Source organism: Schistocerca nitens, chromosome 9, assembly GCF_023898315.1.
Source record: "Schistocerca nitens isolate TAMUIC-IGC-003100 chromosome 9, iqSchNite1.1, whole genome shotgun sequence".
NCBI lineage: Eukaryota > Metazoa > Arthropoda > Insecta > Orthoptera > Acrididae > Schistocerca > Schistocerca nitens.
In genome coordinates, this window is record NC_064622.1 from 155,794,315 (window position 1) to 155,819,888 (window position 25,574).

At 43.7% G+C, this 25,574-nt stretch overlaps 1 protein-coding gene across 1 annotated transcript in view; it reads left to right on the forward strand.

The window, feature by feature from the left end:
• The first annotated feature begins 543 nt into the window (after positions 1-543).
• LOC126204068 (potassium channel subfamily K member 16-like) overlaps positions 544-25,574 on the forward strand; it is a 366,558-nt gene continuing 341,527 nt past the window's right edge. The window contains exons 1-3 of the mRNA XM_049938489.1: positions 544-656; positions 6,272-6,344; positions 16,476-16,584. Coding sequence (XP_049794446.1) covers positions 544-656; positions 6,272-6,344; positions 16,476-16,584 — 295 coding nt within the window. The remainder of the gene's footprint in view (positions 657-6,271; positions 6,345-16,475; positions 16,585-25,574) is intronic.

The following is a 25,574-nucleotide window of genomic DNA, read 5'->3' on the forward strand; positions in this document are numbered from 1 at the left end:
ACCAGTGGCTCTACTATTCATTCGATCCCTGCGAAACCCTACATTTCAGCTGGATAATGCACAACCGCATGTTGCTGGTCCTGTACGGGCCTTTCTGGATACAGAAAATGTTCAACTGCTGCCCTGGCCAGCACATTCTCCAGCTCTCTCACCAACTGAAAACGTCTGGTCAATGGTGGCCGAGCAACTGGCTCGTCACAATACGCCAGTCACTACTCTTGATGAACTGTGGTATCGTGTTGAAGCTGCATGGGCTGCTGTACCTGTACACGTCATCCAAGCTCTGTTTTACTCAATGCCCAGGCGTATCAAGGCCGTTATTACGGCCAGAGGTGGTGGTTTCGGGTACTGACACCTATGCTCGCAGATTGCGTGAAAATGTAATCACACGTCAGTTCTAGTATAATATATTTGTCCAATGAATACTCGATTATCATGTGCATTGCTTCTTGGTGTAGCAATTTTAATGCCCAGTAGTGTACATGTACTGTCAGCGAAACACGGCATTGGGAGGTCAATTGAAGTATAGAAAGATTGAGAAATATGCTTGTGACGCAGACGCTTGGCCCTCAGGTGCTGGGCTACACGCTGCTGGGAGCCGTGACGTTCATGGCCCTGGAGGGCGGGCTGTCGTCGCCGCAGCAGCCGCCGCAGCCGCCGGCGTCGCCGTCCAAGCACGCCCCGGCGCTCGACGACGACATCCGCTCGCGCACCGTCGAGAAGCTCTGGTCCATCACCGAGGACCTCAACATCCTCTACAAGGACAACTGGACGCGTCTCGCCGCGCAGGAGGTGCTCAAGTTCCAGGCAAGTCAAGTTAACCCAACGTCCCAGTTCTCTCACGTTACAGTAGTCTCTAGCATAACAGCTGCTGAACGAAGGTGTTACTAAGAGCCCGAGGAACGGCAACTAATGTACAGCGTGTGATCAAAACTGTTTGGACACCTGTTAGTGGCCATTATTAGTAGGGTCTGTTCACCCTTCGCTTTTATGGGATTGAACTCTGCTGGGAACATTTCCGATGGGTGTCTAATTGTCTGTGGAGAAGTGACAGCCCGAAACTTCCTGATGAGCCGAAAAAATAGTGCTGTTGGACGCTGATGTCTCGAGGAAAGTCGACGTTCTAACTTATCCCAAAGGTGTTCCATTGGGCTCCGGTCGGGACTCTCGGCAGACTAGTCCATCATTTTCAGAGGAGTTACTGCTCCAGATTACTGTCTCACAGATGCTGATTTATGACAGGCTACTTCTTCATTCTGATACAGTCGTCGTTCCCAAAAACTTCTTTTACTGTAGGCACTACGCAACGCTGTAAAATGTGTTCATATCCTCTCACATTTAGCATTTTAGTAAGTGCCATAAAAGTACGACATCCTAACGAAGGAAAACATCCCCATGCCGTAACACGACTTCCTCTGTACGTCACTTTTAGCACCAGACGTTGTCGCACGTAATGTTCTCAAAGCATCTGCCAGAGCCAAGTTCTTTCATCGGCTTGCCATATAGTATAGCGTAGTCCATCACTTAAAATCACTCCCTTCCAGTCATCCACTGTCCAGTAGCGTCACTGTTTACACCACCTAAAGCGTCCCTTCGCACTGGATGCACAAATGTGTAGCCTACTTCGACTTGCTTGACTGTTGTATTCCATTCTTTTGAACTCCCTACGCACAATAATTGTGCTAGCTGGACTGCTGGTACCACTATGGAAGTCAGGAGTGATTCCCTCCGTTGATTTTCTGCAATGTTTCACAACCACCTTCCACAACGCTCGACGGTCCCTGTTCGTCAGTGTATATCTCCTTGCTCGTGGTTTAGGTGTGGTTGTTGCTGACGCTTACACTCCACAAACACATCGGCTAAAGTCGATTTGAGCTGGTCTAGTAGTGCTGAAACGTCGCTGATGTATTTGTTAGTCGAGCTACATCCAGTGACTAGTCCACTGAATTCTTGTGGTCGACCCAATCTCCTGTTAATGGTTGTCTACTGAAAACACAGCACTCTCCGACTTCTTATATACTAGCTGGTCTGCCCCTCAATTAGACAGAGACTCGATTGTAATGTATTTCACCAGTGAACTACCTTAACACTACTTCAGCGCGTTACATATTACGACTTACTGTACATTCGCACCTATTAGAGGAGGTGCTTCACGTGTCGTCCTCGAATTCGGGTGAAGTACAATACTTGTCTCTACATTAAGATTTCTTTCTGCCACTCTCTGATCATTCTGTAAATCTGGCGAAATCTGTACGGGCTCGGTGCTCCAGTTTTTCTGTCCTGCCACAGCTAGTGGGGATTTGACTTTCCATTACTGAAGTGATCTTGGAGGCCAAGGCACACGCCCTGTTGGGCTACCCATCTTGGAGTCACCTGACGTAAGCAGCAAAAGGTGCCTTTGCCCAGTCATGCGTGTAACCTACCAGGGTCCCCAAAACTGGGTCATGGTTAGAATGTGAGGCCAGTTTGATGGGAACTTGGTCGAAATGTTTACATTTCAAATATATTTGTACTAAGTACGAAAACGCTTCATACTGAAGTCGACTGGCAATAACACATTAACAATTTTCTCACAAAGAGCTCTTTCGCGGAACCGTGTTTACTGAAATGTTTTTTGCGTCTACAGGGCTATTACAAATGATTGAAGCGATTTCATAAATTCACTGTAGCTCCATTCATTGACATATGGTCACGACACACTACAGATACGTAGAAAAACTCAAAGTTTTGTTCGGCTGAAGCCGCACTTCAGGTTTCTGCCCCCAGAGCGCTCGAGAGCGCAGTGAGACAAAATGGCGACAGGAGCCGAGAAAGCGTATGTCGTGCTTGAAATGCACTCACATCAGTCAGTCATAACAGTGCAACGACACTTCAGGACGAAGTTCAACAAAGATCCACCAACTGCTAACTGCATTCGGCGATGGCATGCGCAGTTTAAACCTTCTGGATGCCTCTGTAAGGGGAAATCAACTGGTCGGCCTGCAGTGAGCGAAGAAACGGTTGAGCGCGTGCGGGCAAGTTTCACGCGTAGCCCGCGGAAGTCGACGAATAAAGCAAGCAGGGAGCTATACGTACCACAGCCGACGGTTTGGAAAATCTTACGGAAAAGGCTAAAGCAGAAGCCTTACCGTTTACAATTGCTACAAGCCCTGACACCCGATGACAAAGTCAAACGCTTTGAATTTTCGGCGCGGTTGCAACAGCTCATGGAAGAGGATGCGTTCAGTGCGAAACTTGTTTTCAGTGATAAAGCAACATTTTTTCTTAATGGTGAAGTGAACAGACACAATGTGCGAATCTGGGCGGTAGAGAATCCTCACGTATTCGTGCAGCAAATTCGCAATTCACCAAAAGTTAATTTGTTTTGTGCAATCTCACGGTTTAAAGTTTACGGCCCCTTTTTCTTCTGCGAAAAAAACGTTACAGGACACGTGTATCTGAACATTCTGGAAAATTGGCTCATGCCACAACTGGAGACCGACAGCGCCGACTTCATCTTTCAACAGGATGGTGCTCCACCGCACTTCCATCATGATGTTCGGCATTTCTTAAACAGGAGATTGGAAAACCGATGGATCGGTCGTGGTGGAGATCATGATCAGCAATTCATGTCATGGCCTCCACGCTCTCCCGACTTAACCCCATGCGATTTCTTTCTGTGGGGTTATGTGAAAGATTCAGTGTTTAAACCTCCTCTACCAAGAAACGTGCCAGAACTGCGAGCTCGCATCAACGATGCTTTCGAACTCATTGATGGGGCATGCTGCGCCGAGTGTGGGAGGAACTTGATTATCGGCTTGATATCTGCCGAATCACTAAATAGGCACATATCGAACATTTGTGAATGCCTAAAAAAACTTTTTGAGTTTTTGTATGTGTGAGCAAAGCATTGTGAAAATATCTCAAATAATAAAGTTATTGTAGAGCTGTGAAATCGCTTCAATCATTTGTAATAACCCTGTATGATTGTATACTTCCACACCTCATCAGCAAAAACAGTGAAACCACTGCTCGGCTCCCTACTGAAAGCCACATGGTTACGTAACGGCCACGTGACGCTGTAGGGAAAGAAGATAATCGGGGGAGAGAAGAACTCGCACGCCGCAGACTGGGAAATCCACTGATACAAGTGACTCTGACAAAAGTGCAGATTTTCGTCTGGGAACAAGGATCTGGTAAACAACGAAGCCGGTCTGCTGTTCGTGTGCCCATGTGGTGAGCATCTATGCGAAGTGGTTGAAGGACGCTGAAACCAGGAGCAAGCAACAAGGTATTGGGCGTCTATGTCTCATCACAGATCTAGGAGGTCGGAAACATCCCACTGTGTAAAGCAGGGCAGGAATCGACGTATAGTAGATCTAACGTCAGAACACAGTGCCGCTGCAGGCACAAGTGTTTCGGAACGCACTGCTCAGCGCGCATTGCTGAACAAGGGGTTCCGCGGCAGACGGCTGCTGCGTGCTCCCGTGTTGACCCAACTACACTGTCAGTTACGACTGCATGGTGACGTCGAGACTGGACTGTTTTTCAACGGAACTTTATCGCCAGGTCGGATCACTTACGTGTCTTGTTAGAAAAAGATTCTATTTATTTCCCTTAACGAGCATTCAGGTGGGAAAACCTTCAATAAGATAGCAGTGAATACAAAGGTAGAGAACAGCCGTGTGCAGTTTCGATCTTGGTACTAATTTTGGGATCGCATAATTGAGAATATCAAAAAGCGCTAGCGGAAAGTGAACTTGGAAGAACAAACACCGTTCACAGATGCAAAGTGCAACCTACAAATCAGACAACTAAATGTGGTCATCAGTTAAGGAAACGACTAACTCCGCAAAGTTAAAAAATTCCGCGCTCCTTGAACTATGGCACGGAAAAGCGTTGATTGGCGAATCTCACCAAATAAACTTCCGGTAGCCGGCTGCTTACACGCCGGCTGTGAGCGGCAGTTAATAGTGTGGTGGCCTCATCTTCGCGTGTGTGACCCGTGAGGTTGCCAGCGAGAGCGTCGTTCGTGGAGGCAGAAGTTAGAGTGCTGTATAAACTTAAATTCTAATTTCTCTCGGCAAAAGTAGTCCACCAATGATGGTAGTGATTCCGAGCACCGTCCAGTCTCTAGCCAAGTTTTTCTGAGATTGCGACCACCGCCCCAATTTCAAGATTTCAACGCAGCGGCAGTAAGAGTGAGACTTTTTGTTTATTTTGTGGGTGGGGCCACAGCAATGTTCCAGAGAAGCCGTTGGGTCACTTTGACGTGCAGTTCCAGCAAAAAACTTCCAACTTCCACTTTCTTTAAGAAAAAAATAAAGTCCTCCATGTAGGCACCGCGTCTTTCTTTGCACGGGCGCTTCCTAACCGCCTGGCGCTTTACCTCCCGTCGTGTTAAACATGCTCGGCTCAGAATCAGGAGAACTGCGAGGCTCTGCGTCGGCTCTGAAGATCATTTAAAGCTACACGTTTATGACACGTTTTATTGGGTGCCCGTGCCGTCCCTCTCGGCTTGTCTGCTGTGCTGAATAAACGGAAAAACAGAGCTTCTCACAAACTGAACAGTTAATTCAGCGATTAGCTTGACCATAGGCAACATGTGGGGTTATATATGCATTTTTCAAATAGTAATACGAATTATGAAAAGAATATTTCAGTTAGCAAACTTGGGGAGTACTATTAGAGCATAAAATATGAATAAAATATATAAGGTGGCGCTACAAGAATAATTAAACCACCTTACGCCTTCCTGCTTGGTATCTTCCCCGACAGCGAGGGCATCTTTCAGCAGGATAACTGTCGGTGTCACAAGGCCGGAACAGTATTACAGACATTTGAGGAGCATAATCGTGAACTCACGCCGCCAAATTTGCCTAATGTGAACCCAACGAAAGACATCTACGACACTATCGGGCGGCAGCTCTGTGACAACAAGTCACTCGCCAATAATTTACCAGACTGTACCGCTTGTGTGTAGACATCGGGAGCCACATATCTCCGGAAATCGAACAAGGTCTTGTCGAATCCCTGCGCACAGAATCTCTGCTGTATTCCGTTCCAAATGTGGGCCAGCGAACTGCTAAGCAGGTGGTAGTAATGTTTGTGCTCTTCACTACGTAGACACGTCTTGTCATAGTGGCCGATATACTGTGCGCTACCAAGGCTAGCCACTACTGTACAACAAATTAACTTTCAAGGCCAACAGAAAAACCAACATTAAGTGACATATTTCATATCTCTTTAGTTTATGATTTAAAAAGTTTTTAACTGAGGAAATCATTTGCAGGTATCCTGTTAAAGGAATACGCAAAGACAACTACGGCAGTGAAGGGAAGCTACCCGCCTGGGAAGCCACGCGTGTTAACGCGATCGCTTCTGGGATAGGGAGGCGTGTTGGCCCCGTCTCGAAATGCTTCAGTTCTCACAGAACAACTTCTTCCGCCGTCGTCCGAACCACAGATAGCGGTGGGCTACATCTCGCCTTCGCTTGCACACTTCGCCTCATTTTTTGTTGATTATGTTCATCTGAAAGTAACTTCCATGGGAACACCCCCGACTCAGGAGATCCACGGCTGCTGTGATGAGTCACCATTACTGCAACGCCATGGAAACCAAACATCCAATGACAATCTGGTAACATATCTGGGAGGCAGCTCAAACATCGCTACTATTAACAGCAGCAGGATTTACAGGGTGTTTCAAAAATGACCGGTATATTTGAAACGGCAATAAAAACTAAACGATCAGCGATAGAAATACGCCGTTTGTTGCAATATGCTTGGGACAACAGTACATTTTCAGGCGGACAAACTTTCGAAATTACAGTAGTTACAATTTTCAACAACAGATGGCGCTGCAAGTGATGTGAAAGATATAGACGACAACGCAGTCTGTGGGTGCGCCATTCTGTACGTCGTCTTTCTGCTGTAAGCGTGTGCTGTTCACAACGTGCAAGTGTGCTGTGGACAACATGGTTTATTCCTTAGAACAGAGGATTTTTCTGGTGTTGGAATTCCACCGCCTAGAACACAGTGTTGTTGCAACAAGACGAAGTTTTCAACGGAGGTTTAATGTAACCAAAGGACCGAAAAGCGATACAATAAAGGATCTGTTTGCAAAATTTCAACGGACTGGGAACGTGACGGATGAACGTGCTGGAAAGGTAGGGCGACCGCGTACGGCAACCACAGAGGGCAACGCGCAGCTAGTGCAGCAGGTGATCCAACAGCGGCCTCGGGTTTCCGTTCGCCGTGTTGCAGCTGCGGTCCAAATGACGCCAACGTCCACGTATCGTCTCATGCGCCAGAGTTTACACCTCTATCCATACAAAATTCAAACGCGGCAACCCCTCAGCGCCGCTACCATTGCTGCACGAGAGACATTCGCTAACGATATAGTGCACAGGATTGATGACGGCGATATGCATGTGGGCAGCATTTGGTTTACTGACGAAGCTTATTTTTACCTGGACGGCTTCGTCAATAAACAGAACTGGCGCATATGGGGAACCGAAAAGCCCCATGTTGCAGTCCCATCGTCCCTGCATCCTCAAAAAATACTGGTCTGGGCCGCCATTTCTTCCAAAGGAATCATTGGCCCATTTTTCAGATCCGAAACGATTACTGCATCACGCTATCTGGACATTCTTCGTGAATTTGTGGCGGTACAAACTGCCTTAGACGACACTGCGAACACCTCGTCGTTTATGCAAGATGGTGCCCGGCCACATCGCACGCCCGACGTCTTTAATTTCCCGAATGAATATTTCGATGCTCGTGTGATTGCTTTGGGCTATCCGAAACATACAGGAGGCGGCGTGGATTGGCCTCCCTATTCGCCAGACGTGAACCCCTGTGACTTCTTTCTGTGGGGACACTTGAAAGACCAGGTGTACCGCCAGAATCCAGAAACAATTGAACAGCTGAAGCAGTACATCTCATCTGCATGTGAAGCCATTCCGCCAGACACGTTGTCAAAGGTTTCGGGTAATTTCATTCAGAGACTACGCCATATTATTGCTACGCATGGTGGATATGTGGAAAATATCGTACTATAGAGTTTCCCAGACCGCAGCGCCATCTATTGTTGACAATTGTAACTACTGCAATTTCGAAAGTTTGTCTGCCTGAAAATGTACTGTTGTCCCAAGCATATTGCAACAAACGGTGTATTTCTATCGCTGCTCGTTTAGTTTGTATTGCCGTTTCAAATATACCGGTCATTTTTGGAACACCCTGTATGTGGTATATTAACATCAACAAATTGTCACACGGAACCGGTTGTACGCCATTCATATGGCTGATTCTCCCCTTTGAATAACCTGTTGTTTGTCGGACACGAAAGAACATGTCTTAGTGCGATGGACGTCTGTATGGTGACACGTCGAACATTGGCCTTCTTTGGGGGTACCACTGATACAGAGAGCACATAGACTGCACTTTTTTTCCAGACACAACGGTCTTTCTTAAACATAGGACGTATGCTGTCATCTGCATCACTGGTCACGCGACGCTGTACATGTTTTCGCACGATGTTTTGTCCGTGTTGGGTTATTGACTATAGTTACAAGACCAACATGAGCTAATACGTCGTCATACGAAATACAGAAATTGATTGATTTGACTGTTTTTTACAGGAGAGCTAAAACAGCTTAGGTCTAACCCGCTACTGCCCGCACCGAAACTAGGTTTATTGTGCGCTATCGCTCCCTGTATATCTAGTAAAGCCAACCAGTGCCCTTAAATAGTGCAAGGAGTCCCTCTACCAGTTTAGGGTCCTCTTCCATTATACCCATTGTGTATAGGTGTTTTTTGAAGTTCCCATGGCCGGTCATCAGTCCAGTCGTGAGTTTGATCTCTTTCCTGTTCAATCCCCGGATTACAGAGCTTCTTTTAAAACATGGCTCTGGGCATCATTACCTTACCATGTTTTTGTTTATGGACCTTGGTCCAATATTTTACGTGCTGTTTCCTAAGCCAGTTCCGTAGTTTTAATTTGATCATAGCCTTGGTGATTGTCAAGACAGGTACCGGTCCAATAAGTGGAGTTGTTGCTCCCATCCTAGCCAATCTATCGGCTTGTTCATTGCCACAGATCCCTGAGTGGCCAGGAACCCACACTAGGTACACCCTGTTGCTTCCCCCTAGCTCCACCAGAGCCCTGTGCCAATCTGCAACAATCTTAGATCTTGTTGCAGGAGCTGCCAATGATTTCAGGGCTGCCTGTCTGTCTGAAGAGATGTAGATGCTATGGTTATTATAGCACCTACTCATATTCTCCTCCACACATGCCCTGATTGCAGTAATTTCGGTTCGGAATAAAGAGGCCAGTTTAAATACATAACTTACTTTGCCAACTATTTATGAAGCGTATTTCACAAACCGCTCGACAGCTGGGGTGTCCAAGGAATGAGACACATCGTGAGACCGAACGTTTAAAGACGATAACATACTCGTTCTATGCTTGTCAGCACGTTGCACGTTGAGAAGACGACTGGGCCCCTTCTCTTGATGCCAGATGTGACCGGATAATGTTTACGAATCGAAACTGTTTTCTTTTAGATCTCTGAGGTCGCTGATTACAATTTAGAAGTCTACATTTCCAATCTGAAATGTTTTATTCAATGTTTTACATTTTTCGATCGATATCATGGTCTCGTCTCCTGCGTTATTATCGCTATCACAAGGGTCTTGTCTGGTTGTCCACTGGGAGATGGTTCGAAAAGCAGATCCTTTACTGCAGGTGGCATGTTTATCTTCTTTGCTAATTTCTGGAATCTCAAGATGATCAGATCCGAAGAAGCCAAACCCGGTAGTCATGTATCATTTTCTCAAGGGAATCATTGAAGAAGGATACCTTATTCCGAGCTTCCTGCACATCTTGAGGCAGCCGACCAATCGGCAACGGAGCAGCTTCGATTAAGGCATATCAAAACGACGTAAATGATGTGGCGTCGGACATTAATGTAGAATACTGTGCGATATTGGACAATAACTGACAAACGTGTGGATCTACCGCATAGCAGAATAATGATCGTACGCTATAAACGCGCAAATATACGCTCGCAAATAAGATGGGCGTTCAATAATGGAACACATAATGGAACCAATTTCGATTGAAAACATGTGGAATTTCTTGTGGGTCATCGTGGAATATTCCCGCTTGAGATCCTACGGTTTCACATACACTATGTGATCAAAAGTATCCGGACACCCCCAGAAACATAAGTTTTTCATATTACGTGCATTGTGCTGACACCTACTGCCACGTACTCCATATCAGTGACCTCATTAGTCATTAGACATCGTGAGAGAGCAGAACCGGGCGCTCCGCGGAACGTGGTCAGGTGATTGGGTGTCACTTGTGTCAAACGTCTGTACGCGAGATTTCCACACTCCTAAACAACCCTGGGTCCACTGTTTCAGATGTGATACTGAAGTCGAAACGTGAAGGGACATGTACAGCAAGAAATCGTACAGGCCGACCTCGTCTGTTTCCTAACAGAGACCGCCGACACTTGAAGAGGGTCGTAATGTGTAATAGCAGACATCTATCCAGATCATCACACACGAATTCCAAACTGCATCAGGATCCATTCCAAGTACTATGACAGTTAGGCGGGAGTTGAGGAAACTTGGATTTCATCGTCCAGCGGCTGCTCATAAGCCACACATCACGCCGGTAAATGCCAAACGACGCCTCGCTTGGTGTAAGGAGCGTAAACATTGGACGATTGAACAATGGAAAAACGTTGTGTGGAGTAACGAATAACGGTCCACAATGTGGCGGTCCGATGACAGGGTGTGGGTATGGCGAATTCCCGGTGACCGTCATCTGCTACCGTGTGTACTGCCAACAGTAAAATTCGGAGGCGGTGGTGTTATGGTGTGGTCGTGTTTTACATGGAGGGGGCTTGCACCCCTTGTTGATTTGCGTGGCACTAACACAACACTGGCCTACATTGTTGTTTGAAGCACCTTTTTCCTTCCACTATTGAAAAGCAATTCGGGGATGGGGACTGCATCTTCCAACACGATCGAGCACCTTTTCATAATGCACGGCCTGTAGCGGAGTGGTTACAAGATAATAACATCCCTGTATTGGACTGGCCTGGACAGAGCCCTGACGTGAATCCTATAGAACACCTTTGGGATGTTTTAGAACGCTGACTTCGTGCCAGGCCTCACCGACCGACATCGATACCTCTCTACAGAGCAGCAATCCGTGAAGAATGGGCTGCCATTCCCCAAGAAATCTTCCTGCACCTGATTGAACGTATACCTGCGAGATTGGAAGCTGTCATCAAGACTAAGGGCGGGCGAACACCATACTGAATTCCACAATTACCGATGGAGGGCGCCACGAACTTGTAAGTCATTTTCCTCCACGTGTCCGGATACTTTTGATCACATAGTGTGGTTTCTAAAACTTTTACATAAGCTTCGAAATGTCGTCTGTAACGGAGCTCCGTTCCAAGCAGAGAGGTTTCATTGAGTTTCGTATGGCTGAGAACCAGAGCATAGCAGTTATTCATAGGTGCTTGCAGAATATGTACGGAGACTTGGCAGTGAACAAAAGCACGGTGAGTCCTTGGGCGCGGCGCCTGTCATCTTCGCAAGAAGGTCGCGTAAACCTGATCGATCTTCCGCGTGTCGGCCGGCCCCAGTCAGCTAAGCTACTTTCAGGAAACTGAACAAACAATTTCAGCGTGTTCGTCACCAGAAAAATGCAAACGTTCTTCTCACCACACACGACTGCGCACACGAGACTAGTGCACAAAACTTCATTGCTCTGTTCTTTCTCATTCGCCCTACAGCCCCGTTCTCGCACGTTCCCATTTCCATCTGTTTGGGAAGCAATATGTGGATCATGGAAAGGTTACTGACGCAGCAAGACGTTGGTCCTGACGTTGACCAGTAAAGTGGTACCGTGCGGTTATACACTCCCTCCCAATAACGTGGCGTAAGTCCGTCGCAATGCACGGAGATTATGTTGAAAAGCAGAGTTTTGTAGCCTAAAAGTGGGAAATAACATGGTGTATTAGAATCCTGAATAAAACAAACCTCCGTTCAGAAAAAAATGTGTTCCATTACTTACTAAACGCCCCTATTACATTTGATCTTGTTAACTATACTATTACTGCAGGTGAAGGGCCATTTAAAAAAGAGGAACAACGCAGAGGAAATTTAAGCTAACGATTTCAGGTAATGTCTGTAGCAGTTTAGCTTTAATTCGATATAAGCCATTATATCGATTAAAATGTCATAAACATACAGAGTAATATAAAATATCCACAAGAATTAAAGGGAATAAAAAGAATGGAAGACCAAGTACGGAGTACTCGGATTAAAAAGGGGGTACTGCTCCATCTCACCTACACATCGAAGATGCAATAGCTGACATGAAAGAAAAGTTCAAGAGTGGATTTAAAAATGATAGTGAAAGGATATCAGTGATGAGATTCGCTGATGAGATTGTTACCTCCATTGAAAGTAAGAAAGAATTACAGGATCTGCTGAATGGAAGGAGCAGTCTAATGAAAACACAAAATGGATTGAGAGTAACTCGAAGAAGAAAGTAATGAGAGGTAACAGAAATGAGAACAGCAAGAAAATATCAGGACTGGTGATCACGGAGGAGACAAAGTTGAGGAATTCTGCTATCTAGGCAGCAAAATAACCCATGACGGACGGAGCAAGGAGGACATAAAAAGCAGTCTAGCTCTGGCAAAAAGGGCAGTCCTTGCCAAGAGACGTCTACCAGTATCAAACATAGACGTTAATTTGAGAAGGAAATTTCTGAGAATGTACGTTAGGAGCAGAGCACTGTATGGTAGTGAAACGCAGACTGTGGGAAAACCAGAAAAAAGAGAATCGAAGCATTTGAGATGTGGTGCTGCAGAAGAATGTTAAAATTAGGTGGACTGCTAAGGTAAAGAATGAGGAGGTTTTCCACAGAATCTGTGAGGAAAAGAAAATATGGAAAACACTGACGAGATGAAGAGCCAGGATGATAAGACATCACTTAAGATATCGGGGCATAACTTCCACGGTACAAGAAAAAGCTGAAGAGGATAAAAATTATAGAGGAAGACAGAGACTGGAATACATCCAGCAAATGATTGAGAATATAGGTTCCCAGTGCTGCTCCAAGATGAAGAGATTGGCACAAGAGAGAAATTTCATGGCGGGCCGCATCAGTCAGAAGACTGATGACTGAAAAAACATTCCTCCTGTAGTGTTACCAGTCTAATTTTATCCTGACAACTGGGCAAGATCACTATCATATATTAAACAGGTCACACAAACAGTATCTGAAAACATTATCGTTGTAGCATTCACTGTTTACCGTCAAGTGTAACAACAGGTATCATATCGACTTACGACCGTAATGCCATCGTGCTATTGGTCAAGTATGCGCCAGCGCAATCTACACAAGATTTCGTGGGACTAAAGTCGGCACGCATACGTTTTGCTATTTCTGTTCCGTTCAGGTTCTGAAGCCAGCTAGCCCAAGGGATGGGAAAAACCGACCGATTAAAACCGATACAGGTATTTTAATTGGGAATAGCCGGTATTTTTCAATACTTCTGAAGTCTCAGTTTTAACGGGTTCTTTATTTACTAATAACTGGGTAAAAAACAGAAAAATCAGATAGCCACAGCAGAAGTACTAAAATTGTTAGATTTTAAATAAATTCTTTTTAAAAAAAAATGAGTAGTTTTTGTTCGTAAAATTTCCATTGCTTTGAAATACAGCATTATTACAGAAGATGGGAAAAGCATTCAGTGCTGTTTTAATAACAATGCCAACAAAAACGAGCTACAAGCACGTGGCACAAGAACTGGTACAGCATTACTGAGACAGGCCGAGTGAGGTGATGCAGTGGTTAGCAGTCTGAGTTCGCATTCGGGAGGGTGACGGTTCAAACACGCGTCCAGCCATCCTGGTTTAGGTTTTCCGTGATTTCCCTGAACTGCTTCAGACAAATGCCGGGATGGTTCCTTGGAAAGAGAGAAGGCCGATTTCCTTCCCCATGCTTTCCTAATCCGATGGGACCGATGACCTCGCTCTTTGGTCCCCACCCCCAAAATCAACCACTCATCCATTGCCGAAACAATAATGCACTTACTATCGTGTGGCGTGTCCTATTGGAACTACGCGTGTGCATGCAGTACACGAAATTTCCCATCTGGTCTAAATGGTAATTTCTAGTAGTCGTCGTCGGACAATGGTTGTGTTACAGAATGCCAACATTCCTAGTTTGGAAGTATTTTATGGAATTCGATGTCAATGAAGTGTAATACCCCATTTCCTTTACAAGATGACGAACGAGAGGAGCCGCAAGAAATATGCGACGTCACGTAAGGAGAAAAATTTAAAACTTGACAACTGATTCATAGTTCATAATAAAAATAGAAAGTATACGATCTCCGTAATATGCCTTTATCTGGTTGTAGCTTCTGAAAGCGGACAAATTACATGAAAAATTTATTTCAACCTCACTTTTCACCCTTTAGGAGCGATTACTTGTAATTTCAAAATAGTGGTATAGTCCACGATTCAAACATGACTTGAGGTCAGAGTTTCAAATAATTAAAATCAATAGGAGAACACTATGAATTTAGCAGTACTGAACCACTCATCACTTTTCGATAAAATCAGCAAGGATTTTTTTCTTTTATTTGCTTGTTTAAGTTAATATTTTGATTCTTTGTATCTTGAAACTAAGGGGGCATAATTTTTTACTCTTTGTTCGAGTTCTACGTTGTTGTGGTATTCAGTCCTGAGACTGGTTTGATGCAGCTCTCCATGCTACCATATCCTGTGGAAGCTTCTTCATCTCCCAGTACCTACTGCAGCCTACATCCTTCTGAATCTGCTTAGTGTATTAATTTCTTCGTCTCCCTCTACGAATTTTACCCTCCACCCTGCCCTCCAGCACTAAATTGGTGATCTCTGGATGCCTCAGAACATGTCCTACCAACCGATCCCTTCTTCTAGTCAAGTTTTGCCACAAACTCCTCTTCTCCCCAGTTCTGTTCAATACTTCATCATTAGTTATGTGACCTCCCCATCTAATGTTCAGCATACTTCTGTAGCACCACATTTCAAAAGCTTCTATTCTCTTCTTGTCAAAACTATTTATCGTTCATGTTTCACTTCCATACATGGCTACACTCCATACAAATACTTTCAGAAACGACTTCCTGACACTTAAACCTATACTCGATGTTAACAAATTTCTCTTCTTCAGGAACGCTTTCCTTGCCACTGCCAGTCTACATTTTATATCCTCTCTACTTCGACCATCATCAGTTATTTTGCCCCCCAAATAGCAAAACTCATTTACTACTTTAAGTGTCTCATTTCCTAATCTAATTCCCTCAGCATCACCCGACTTAATTCGACTACATTCCATTATCCTCGTTTTGATTTTGTTGATGTTCATCTTATACCCTCCTTTCAGGGCACTGTCCATTCCAAGTCCTTTGCTGTCTCTGACAGAATTACAATGTCATCGGCGAACCTCAAAGTTTTTATTTCTTCTCCATGGATTTTAATACCTACTCCGAATTTTTCTTTTGTTTCCTTTACTGCTTGCTCAATATACAGATTGAATAGCTTCGGGGAGAGGCTACAACCCTGCCTCACTCCCCTCCGAACCGCTGCTTCCCTTTCATGGCACTCGACTCCTATAACTGCCATCTGCTTTCTGTACAAATTGTAAATAGCCTTTCGTTCCCTGTATTTTACCCCTGCCACCTTCAGAATTTGAAAGAGAGTATTCCAGTCAACATTGGCGAAAGCTTTCTCTAAGTCTAAAAATGCTAGTACGGTAGGTTTGCCTTTCCTTAATCCATTTTTTAAGATAAGTCGTAGGGTCAATATTGCCTCACGTGTTCCAACATTTCTACGGAATCCAAACTCATCTTCCCCGAGTTCAGCTTCTACCAGTTTTTCCATTCGCCTGTAAAGAATTCACGTTAGTATTTTGCAGCTGTGACTTATTAAACTGATAGTTCGGTAATTTTCACTTCTGTCACAATAAATGACAGTGTTAAAGAAAACTAGTTGGCCCACCGTGTGGCGGTTTAACGACGAGCAGTCGGTGTGGTGGCCAGTGTGGATGTGGCTCTGAGACGGTTCCCCACATCCCACTTGGTGCATACGGGGCTGGTTCCCATGTTTCGCCTTGGACACAAGCTACGCTAACATTTATAGCACTTTCTCATACTCGCGCACAACATTTACTCCAAGCGCGGTGAGGCTGGGCGCTCTGCTTCTATCCTGTGGGAGTGAACAGAGGACTGGCGACCTTAGTTAGCTCTTTGGTCTCCTTGTTCGACATCGGCAGCATGGAGGCGATGTCATTCTGTTCGCTACGCAGCTGTGGTGTTGCTGCTGGTAACTGAGTGCTGGTCGCGCCCACAGGATACTCTGGTGCGGAACCTGCGCGGAGGCGGCGTGCTGCGGCCGGGGGGCGGCGGAGGCGGAGCGGCCGGGGGCGGCGCCTACGGCTACGGCTACGGCGGACACCACCACCGCTGGTCCTTCTCCTCGTCCTTCCTCTATTCGCTCACGCTCATCACCACCATCGGTAAGTAGCGCAGCTGACGCCACGACCCCATCGTCACCATTAGGGTGCATTCGCAGTGATACAGACAACAGTCACCAGACCACGTCGACCGATAGCATCGGCAGACGGTTTGGTCACAATATGGCCTTATTTCCGATGTTAGTTTTTGGCGCGAGCAGCAAGGTTTGGTTAGGTTCGAAGCTGTTCTATCAGGGAAATACGAATCTATTTCCTCAGTTATTGGTAAAACCAGACAAGTTTTACGAATGTGAGATGAAGACAGGAACGATCTATTACTTACCCGAGATGACTAGTGGCGACATTTAAAAGCAATTTTACAAACACTCTGCCCAATTCAAATAAATTCAGAAATACGTCAGTCAACCTTCAGCGACTGTCATTCAGCGTGCCTGTGAAATACAAACATAAACTTTACAATAAAACACGCCAGCCTCCGACTTCTTAAACAATCGAAGTCCCGTCTATAAGGTATCAAACGTCTGTTTACTTTACAAATGAGTTCATGCGTTAAAAATTTGACATTCAGTATGTAAGCCAGAAAAAGTTTCGAAAAGATTCGAGATTACGTTGGAAGTTTGTTGGAAGTCGCTAAGTGCTCTCATTATGAAATACTAGATGAATATCTTCTCGGTAATTTGCACTCCGTTTTAAGTACAAGCAATTTTTGAGCGCATCTCAGTGTTCATGGCGTCATATCTCCTGAACTGTCTCTCGTACAATGATATAATTCTACAAGGAAATTCACTGACATATTTAGGTACTGTTTCAAATAATGTTGCGAGTGGAGTTGGTAGTAAGGAAGTAATACATTAAAACGCCATGCCTGACGAACTTTCACTTGCTCCATTTGAAACAGAAGCTAGTTTTTCACGCATCTAAATATCTATGACGTTATATCTCCTGAATTATATGTTGTACAATGATGTGACTTCGCAGGTATGTTCAGCGGTTTGTATACCGTCTTCAAACTTCGTTGCGAATAAAATAATACGTTAAAACGACATGTATGATGCCGAAGTTTTGCTGCACCAACAGCGAAACAGTATCAAGGGATAAACTTTTTTCCTTTCATCATTTTGTGGGTGAGGGAGGAGGGGGGAGACTGTCAACGAGAAAGTGTTTCGTAATGTTTTGAAATTATGTGTAAATTTGATGCAAGTCAGAAAGTGTTCTTATACTGAATTAAGTTCGAGTATTTGCGAGGCGTCTATTACGCTGCCTCAACACAGATACACAGTTTCTAACTATAATACTTGCCTTATTGTGTTAAACTTGTTGAGTAGATTATGACAGCATTTTAAATTTTTAAATTCTGTCACTAATTACCCGAAATACTGAAAATATAATTTTTGTTGTTCCTGCTACTGGGTCTCGGATTCTCAGGTGGTCTGAACACTAAAGCACTGAAAACTGGAAACACATATATCATTTTTGTGAACCATATCTAATAACTGAATCTCCATCCTAAACCCTAGTAAAAAGTAATAATAATTCGTAGACAGCTAACTCCCTCGTACCACAACCAAAAAAACGACCACTGCAAATATTTTAAGCATCAAAATGAACATCCGCCACCTTTCTCACATGAACACGTAACTTTTAGGGTAATTTTTAAGCTAGGCGTAAACTTTCTGATATGGTTCTCCTGCGTTGCAGCTGACGTGCATGAGCAAGTAAACACAGGGTGATTTGGGTGCCCCTACCACTAGGTTTTGTGTAGCCTTCGACACCGTCAAAAACCGCATTCGATATTTTCATAGCCTTTCGCTCGCTACACACAACCAATCAGTCCTACAGAAAAATGCACTTTTCGTAGGGTATTTATGCAGTTAAATTTTATTCTGGGTTACATTTTCCCTGGAAGCCACGGTTTTTGCGGCATTCGAGGAAAACGTTTGTAAAAATCATTTTTGTCGGCTTTTCTTGAATAATTCGAAAACTACGGCCTCTAGTGAATACGTATCCCAGTACAGAAGTTAATTACATTAAATTTCGTACATGAAGGTCCTGTTCATTTCTCTGAAGACAAATAGTTTGCGCATAGTGCACGAGAGAATATGAAGTCATTGTTGATTGCAAAACACCCGTAGATAGGGGCAGCTGAATTACCTTGTACATGAGGCAGAAATGGCTAGGCAGCCTCAGAATTGCATAATTACTTACTTTCAATTAATTATTATTTAATTTATAAGTTGTTTGAAAGTTGTGGTTTCCAACAGAATAGCGTTTTCAAACCATTGATTCGCAGACATTTCCCTCTTATTACATTTCTCATCCTCGGAGTACCACAAACTGATTATTTCTTGCATTTAACTTGAAAATTTCTCGCAATCCATATCCTGCGTGTGACAACGTAGAACGATCCGACCGCAGAAATCAAACTGATGTGAAGTTCACCTATCGTGATTCGGAGTCCAAAATTCCGGGCACTGAGATCAGTTGCAGTGAGACCGCGAATGTAATCGTGTACTGACTTGTAAAGATCGGCCGTGCCACTTTCATTGCTACTCTCTACTCACTCGTAGCATCACCACAGGTGAGTAGTGCTGTCGAGAAACCTAAAGCTACGGCACACATCACCAAATGCATTGGAGTCGTTTTCCAGTTTTCACACTGACTCTGCTGCCAGAGAGACCTTGTATTAATCGTATAGTGGTAATTATTGTACTCAGAACATTGTAGTCATCTACACTCACAAAGAATAAAATAACTGAGAAAATTTTAATGATACACGAGGCTGATCAATAAGCTGAAGATAAGCTTCTGCACTTGGTGTAGTAGATCAAGAGTAACGCACTCTCAAAATATGGGATGAGACTGCTACCTGTCCACGTCGAGGTCGCCTTAAGAAGGAAGTAGTTTCCAAAGAATACCGCTGATGTGAGAAAGAGGTTCCTGAGTGTTGTTACCTGTGTTGACCAGTGATGTACGTCAAAACAGGTATGGAAGAAGTCCGTCGAATATCCTTACGAGAAGAACACATAGATGTTAGCTAAGGAATCAAGAGGGGGTACTTGCCTCCTACTGGAATCTCGGTATACACGCTCATTAGTCATTACAGAAATTTCTCTAAATCCTAGCAATCACTGTCTGTTACTCCACTAAAATACAGATTAAATCCTGCCGACCGCGACGAAAAATACTGCTTGCGGGAAATTATGCCGATTCCTCTGTGCGGTTGTAGTATCAGCATTGTTCTGGAGTCAAGCTGGATGCGAACCTTTCCAGTACAGTGCCGAAATACTGTCTTCAATGTTTTTCTGTCTCTTCCTCTTCAGCCGTTACTGATCTGCAGAAGCGAGTCAGTCGAAGGTCCTGGCGCATGAACTCCGTCGCCCGTTTCAAACATATAACAATCGTTATGTGCAGTATTAAAACAGCGGCAGTATACGTCACCTATGTCTTAAAATATGTACACTGCAAATAAAGATTTCTTTATTAGCTTCAGCAGTTCCCTTTCATATGCACCTCTCAATTCAATCAATTCAATTTATTATTAAGTTATAATCCCCCAGCATGAATCCCCAGAAAACTGGAAAAAGTAAAACCGGACGGAAGTTTGAGAGTCTTTCGTTACCACCCTTCATATACTGAGGCCTGGTTTCCACGTATTTCAGTCAAGTAAATGTTCAGAAATGTACGATTGTGTACTTCACACAACGTAGATAAATTGTATCGTATGTCCAAAACAAAGATTCTTAATTGGAATCAGTTGTCTTACAGTATGTACGAATATGAATTGGAATAATGTCTTAGACTCAATGTAGGCATGTCAGGAACCAGACTTCGTTTCACTGGTAGGTTATACGAAAAACACAGTCAGTCCAGAAAGGAGACAATTAACAAATCAGTTGCATGTCGCATTTTAGAAAATTGCTCAACTGTGTGGGACCCATACTAAATAGGACTAAGAAGATACAATGAACGTACAGAAAGAATGGCGGAACGAATGCTCACAGTTTGCGTGACTCTCGGCAAAGCGCCACGAAAATGTCGAAAAACATAAATTTGCAGTCAACTGAAGACAGATCCCAATTATCTCGCGAAAGCCCACTTACAACGTCTCGAGAACCAGCATTAACTGAACCTGCGTGTCTTTCCCCATGGTAGGTCAAGAGAAGATTCATTTCCGCACGGACAGGGGCATTTAAGCTCATTCATCCTGTGTTTTGCGATGCCACTACCCGAATTTACTATATTACTATCGAACTATGCGGCATCGGGCTTCCGGAAAGCGGCTCTCGCGTGTTATAGGTTTGAATAGACACCCTAAGGTGATCCAACAACTACACGCAATTTTTGGAATAAATAATGATAATGGCGCGTAACAGACTTATTTTTACGTCTATATTTGATTATTAGTAGCACATAATCTCTTTGAAGTAACTGAACAGGGAGCACTTAATTCTGTATGTTTGATATTGCCTATCAGGAGGACATTATTCATTTAAAACAATACCACAGCCTGAAATCGTTTCACAATACATAAACACACATGATAAACCCTTGAACTGTTTTAGGTTAATGTAAACTACACAAATTGTAAGTACTGAATTTTATGTTATTGAGCTTGCATTGTGCTGGAGGTACAATGTATACTGTGGTGGCAGCAATTTCCTTGAACGCTTAATTAAAGAACAATATAGATCTGCTTGTCAATATAGTTACTGAAAACACTAATTGAGAATCACGTTGCTCGGACGGAACCGAGTAATTTTTGACTATGGCAATGTACTGAAAAGCCACCTCATCGAACTGGATAGTAATCAAGGTGGCACAGTACCTGGAATCTTCCATCCGTTGCATAAAGCGGCGTCTGCTGGCAATTTCGACGTTAATTCCGACTATTTTCTCTTGTAATATAACTACGCCGATACTCACGCACCATTACTTTTCACTGATGTTGCAGCACTTAGAAATCATTGGATATGGGGTAATCATGAGATACTTCCTTTAAATGATTGGTTACACTAGGGGAATGCAATTTAAACCACAAAATTATTATTGCCTCCAAACTTTACACACTGTAGAGAACTTGGTTTGACTATTACACAAACTGATTCACAAAATATGAATGTACTGGTAATGGCGTCGGTATAACAACCAGTGTTCATAATAACACTCTTGTAAGATGACTTCTAGTTCGTTGCTACCGAAGTGAACTCACCAATGGACCTCATCATTTATTGAGATCACAATACGCTGTTGGATGCGGCTACTGGTCCCTTCACACCTCGCCGTTGGCACAAGCAACTCGTTGCAATTCACACAGCATTGCACCGTGCAGAGCCATGTACCCCAGAACGGGAAACCGTACTATTTTGCCGCTCATAGCCCGTCTCCGTCGAAATACCGCGTCTTACAAGCCTTAGTGTCCATTTAGCTTGTAGCCATACGATAAACGAAGTCCATATCTGTTTTCAGCTCACTTCTAAATGATCTGTTAGCAACGTTACCGTGGCACACACCGGCAGTCACTTTTACGCCACTTAACACTTGTTCTGCCTCAGAGCTACCCCAATTTACTTCTACTGCCAATATTACGCTCCAACCTCTACACTGTTCTCATTCTCGGGGATTTCCCCCCCCCCCCCCCGCTCCCCGCACCTAAACATAATTTTACATTACGCCAAGTTCTCTATTTACAATTAAACATACATTAGCATTACAATATTCAGTTACAGTCACTTTCATATATTAAAGTAACGATGTTGTTGTTCTTGTGGTCTTCAGTCCTGAGACTGGCTTCATGCAGCTCTCCATGCTACTCTATCCCGTGCAAGCTTCTTCATCTCCCAGTAGCTACTGCAACCTACATCCTTCTGAATCTGCTTAGTGTATTCATCTCTTGGTCTCCCTCTACGATTTTTACCCTCCACGCTGCCCTCCAATACTAAACTGGTGATCCCTCGATGTCTCAGAACATGTCCTACCAACCGATCCCTTCTTCTAGTCAAGTTGTGCCACAAACTCTTCTCCCCAATCCTGTTCAATACTTCCTCATTAGTTATGTGATCTACCCACCTAATCTTCAGCATTCTTCTGTAGCACCACATTTCGAAAGCTTCTATTCTCTTCTTGTCCAAACTATTTATCGTGCATGTTTCACTTCCATACATGGCTACACTCCATACAAATACTTTCAGAAACGACTTCCTGACACTTAAACCTATACTCGATGTTAACAAATTTCTCTTCTTCAGAAATGCTTTCCTTGCCATTGCCAGTCTACATTTTATATCCTCTCTGCTTCGACCATCATCAGTTATTTTGCTCTCCAAATAGCAAAACTCCTTTACTACTCTAAGTGTCTCATTTCCTAATCTAATTCGCTCAGGATCACCCGATTTAATTCGACTACATTCCATTATCCTCGTTTTGCTTTTATTGATGTTCATCTTATATCCTCCTTTCAAGACACTATCGATTCCGTTCAACTGCTCTTACAAGTCCTTTTCTGTCTCTGACATAATTACAATGTCATCAGCGAACCTCAAAGTTTTTATTTCTTCTCCATGGATTTTAATACCTACTCCGAATTTTTCTTTTGTTTCCTTTACTGCTTGCTCAATATACAGAGTGAATAACATCGGGGAGAGGCTACAACACTGTCTCACTCCCTTCCCAACCACTGCTTCCCTTTCATGCCCCTCGACTCTTATAACTGCCATCTGGTTTCTGTACAAATTGTAAATAGCTTTTCGCTCCCTGTATTTTACCCCTGCCGCCTTCATAATTTGAAAGAGAGTATTCCAGTCAACATTGTCAAAAGCTTTCTCTAAATCTACAAATGCTAGGAACGTAGGTTTGCCTTTCCTTAATCTAGCTTCTAAGATAAGTCGTAGGGTCAGTATTGCCTCACGTGTTCCGATATTTCTTCGGAATCCAAATTGATCTTCCCCTAGGTCGGCTTCTACTAGTTTTTCCATTCGTCTGTAAAGAATTCGCGTTAGTATTTTGCAGCCGTGATTTATTAAACTGATAGTTCGGTAATTTTCAAATTTGTCAACACCTGCTTTCTTTGGGATTGGAATTATTATATTCTTCTTGAAGTCTGAGGGTATTTCGCCTGTCTCATACATCTTGCTCACCAGATGGTAGAGTTTTGTCAGGACTGGCTGTCCCAAGGCTGTCAGTAGTTCTAATTGAATGTTTTCTACTCCTGCAGGTTTGTTTCGACTCAGGTCTTTCAGTGCTCTGTCAAACTCTTCACGCAGTATCGTATCTCCCATTTCATCTTCATCTACATCCTCTTCCATTTCCATAATATTGTCCCCCAAATACATCGCCCTTGTATAGACCCTCTAAATACTCCTTCCACCTTTCTGCTTTCCCTTCTTTGCTTAGAACTGGGTTTCCATCTGAGCTCTTGATACTCATACAAGTCGTTCTCCTTTCTCCAAAGGTCTCTTTAACTTTCCTGTAGGCAGTATCTATCTTACCCCTAGTGAGATAAGCCTCTACATCCTTACATTTGTCCTCTAGCCATCCCTGCTTAGCCATTTTGCACTTCCTGTCGATCTCATTTTTGAGACTTTTGTATTCCTTTTTGCCTGCTTCATTTACTGAATTTTTATGTTTCCTCCTTTCATCAATTAAATTCAATATTTCTTCTGTTATCCAATGATTTCTACTAGTCCTCGTCTTTTTACCTACTTGATCCTCTGATGCCTTCACCACTTCATCCCTCAAAGCTACCCATTCTTCTTCAACTGTATTTCTTTCCCCCATTCCTGTCAATTGTTCCCTTATGCTCTCCCTGAAACTCTGTACAACCTCTGGTTCTTTCAGTTTATCCAGGTCCCATCTCTTAAATTCCCACCTTTTTGCAGTTTCTTCAGTTTTAATCTGCAGTTCATAACCAATAGATTGTGGCCAGAGCCCACATCTGCCCCTGGAAATGTCTTACAATTTAAAGCCTGGTTCCTAAATCTCTGTCTTACCATTATATAATCTATCTGAAACCTGTCAGTATCTCCAGGCTTCTTCCATGTATACATCTTCTCTTATGATTCTTGAACCAAGTGTTAGCTATGATTAGGTTGTGCTCTGTGCAAAATTCTACCATGAGGCTTCCTCTCTCGTTTCTTACCCCCAATCCATATTCACCTACTACGTTTCCTTCTCTCCCTTTTCCTACTGACGAATTCCAGTCACCCATGACTATTAAATTTTCATCTCCCTTCACTATCTGAATAATTTGTTTTATTTCATCATACATTTCTTCAATTTCTTCGTCATCTGCTGAGCTAGTAGGCATATAAACTTGTACTACTGTGGTAGGCGTGAGCTTCTTATCTATCTTGGCACAATAATGCGTTCACTATGCTGTTTGTAGTAGCTTACCCGCATTCCTATTTTCCTATTCATTATTAAACCTACTCCTGCATTACCCCTATTTGATTTTGTATTTATAGCCCTGTAGTCACCTGACCAGAAGTCTTGTTCCTCCTGCCACCGAACTTCACTGATTCCCAGTATATCTAACTTTAACCTATCCATTTCCCTTTTTAAATTTTCTAACCTACCTGCCCGATTAAGGGATCTGATATTCCACGCTCCGATCCGTAGAACGCCAGTTTTCTTTCTCCTGATAACGACATCCTCTTGAGTAGTCCCCGCCCGGAGATCCGATTGGGGGACTATTTTACCTCCGGGAATGTTTTACCCAAGAGGACGCCATCATCATTTAGCCATAGAGTAAAGCTGCATGCCCTCGGGAATAATTACGGCCGTAGTTTCCCCTTGCTTTCAGCCGTTCGCAGTATCAGCACAGCAAGGCCGTTTTGGTTAGTGTTACAGGTTCAGATCAGTCAATCATCCAGACTGTTGCCCCTGCAACTACTGAAAAAGCTGCTGCCCCTCAATTAAAGTAATATTCCATTTATATTTTTACTACACGTAACAATATTATTTAGTTTAATTCTTTTGTTCTTTCGCTGTCGGAGTGCAGCACTTTAGAAGTAATGTTAAACATAGTAACATCATGA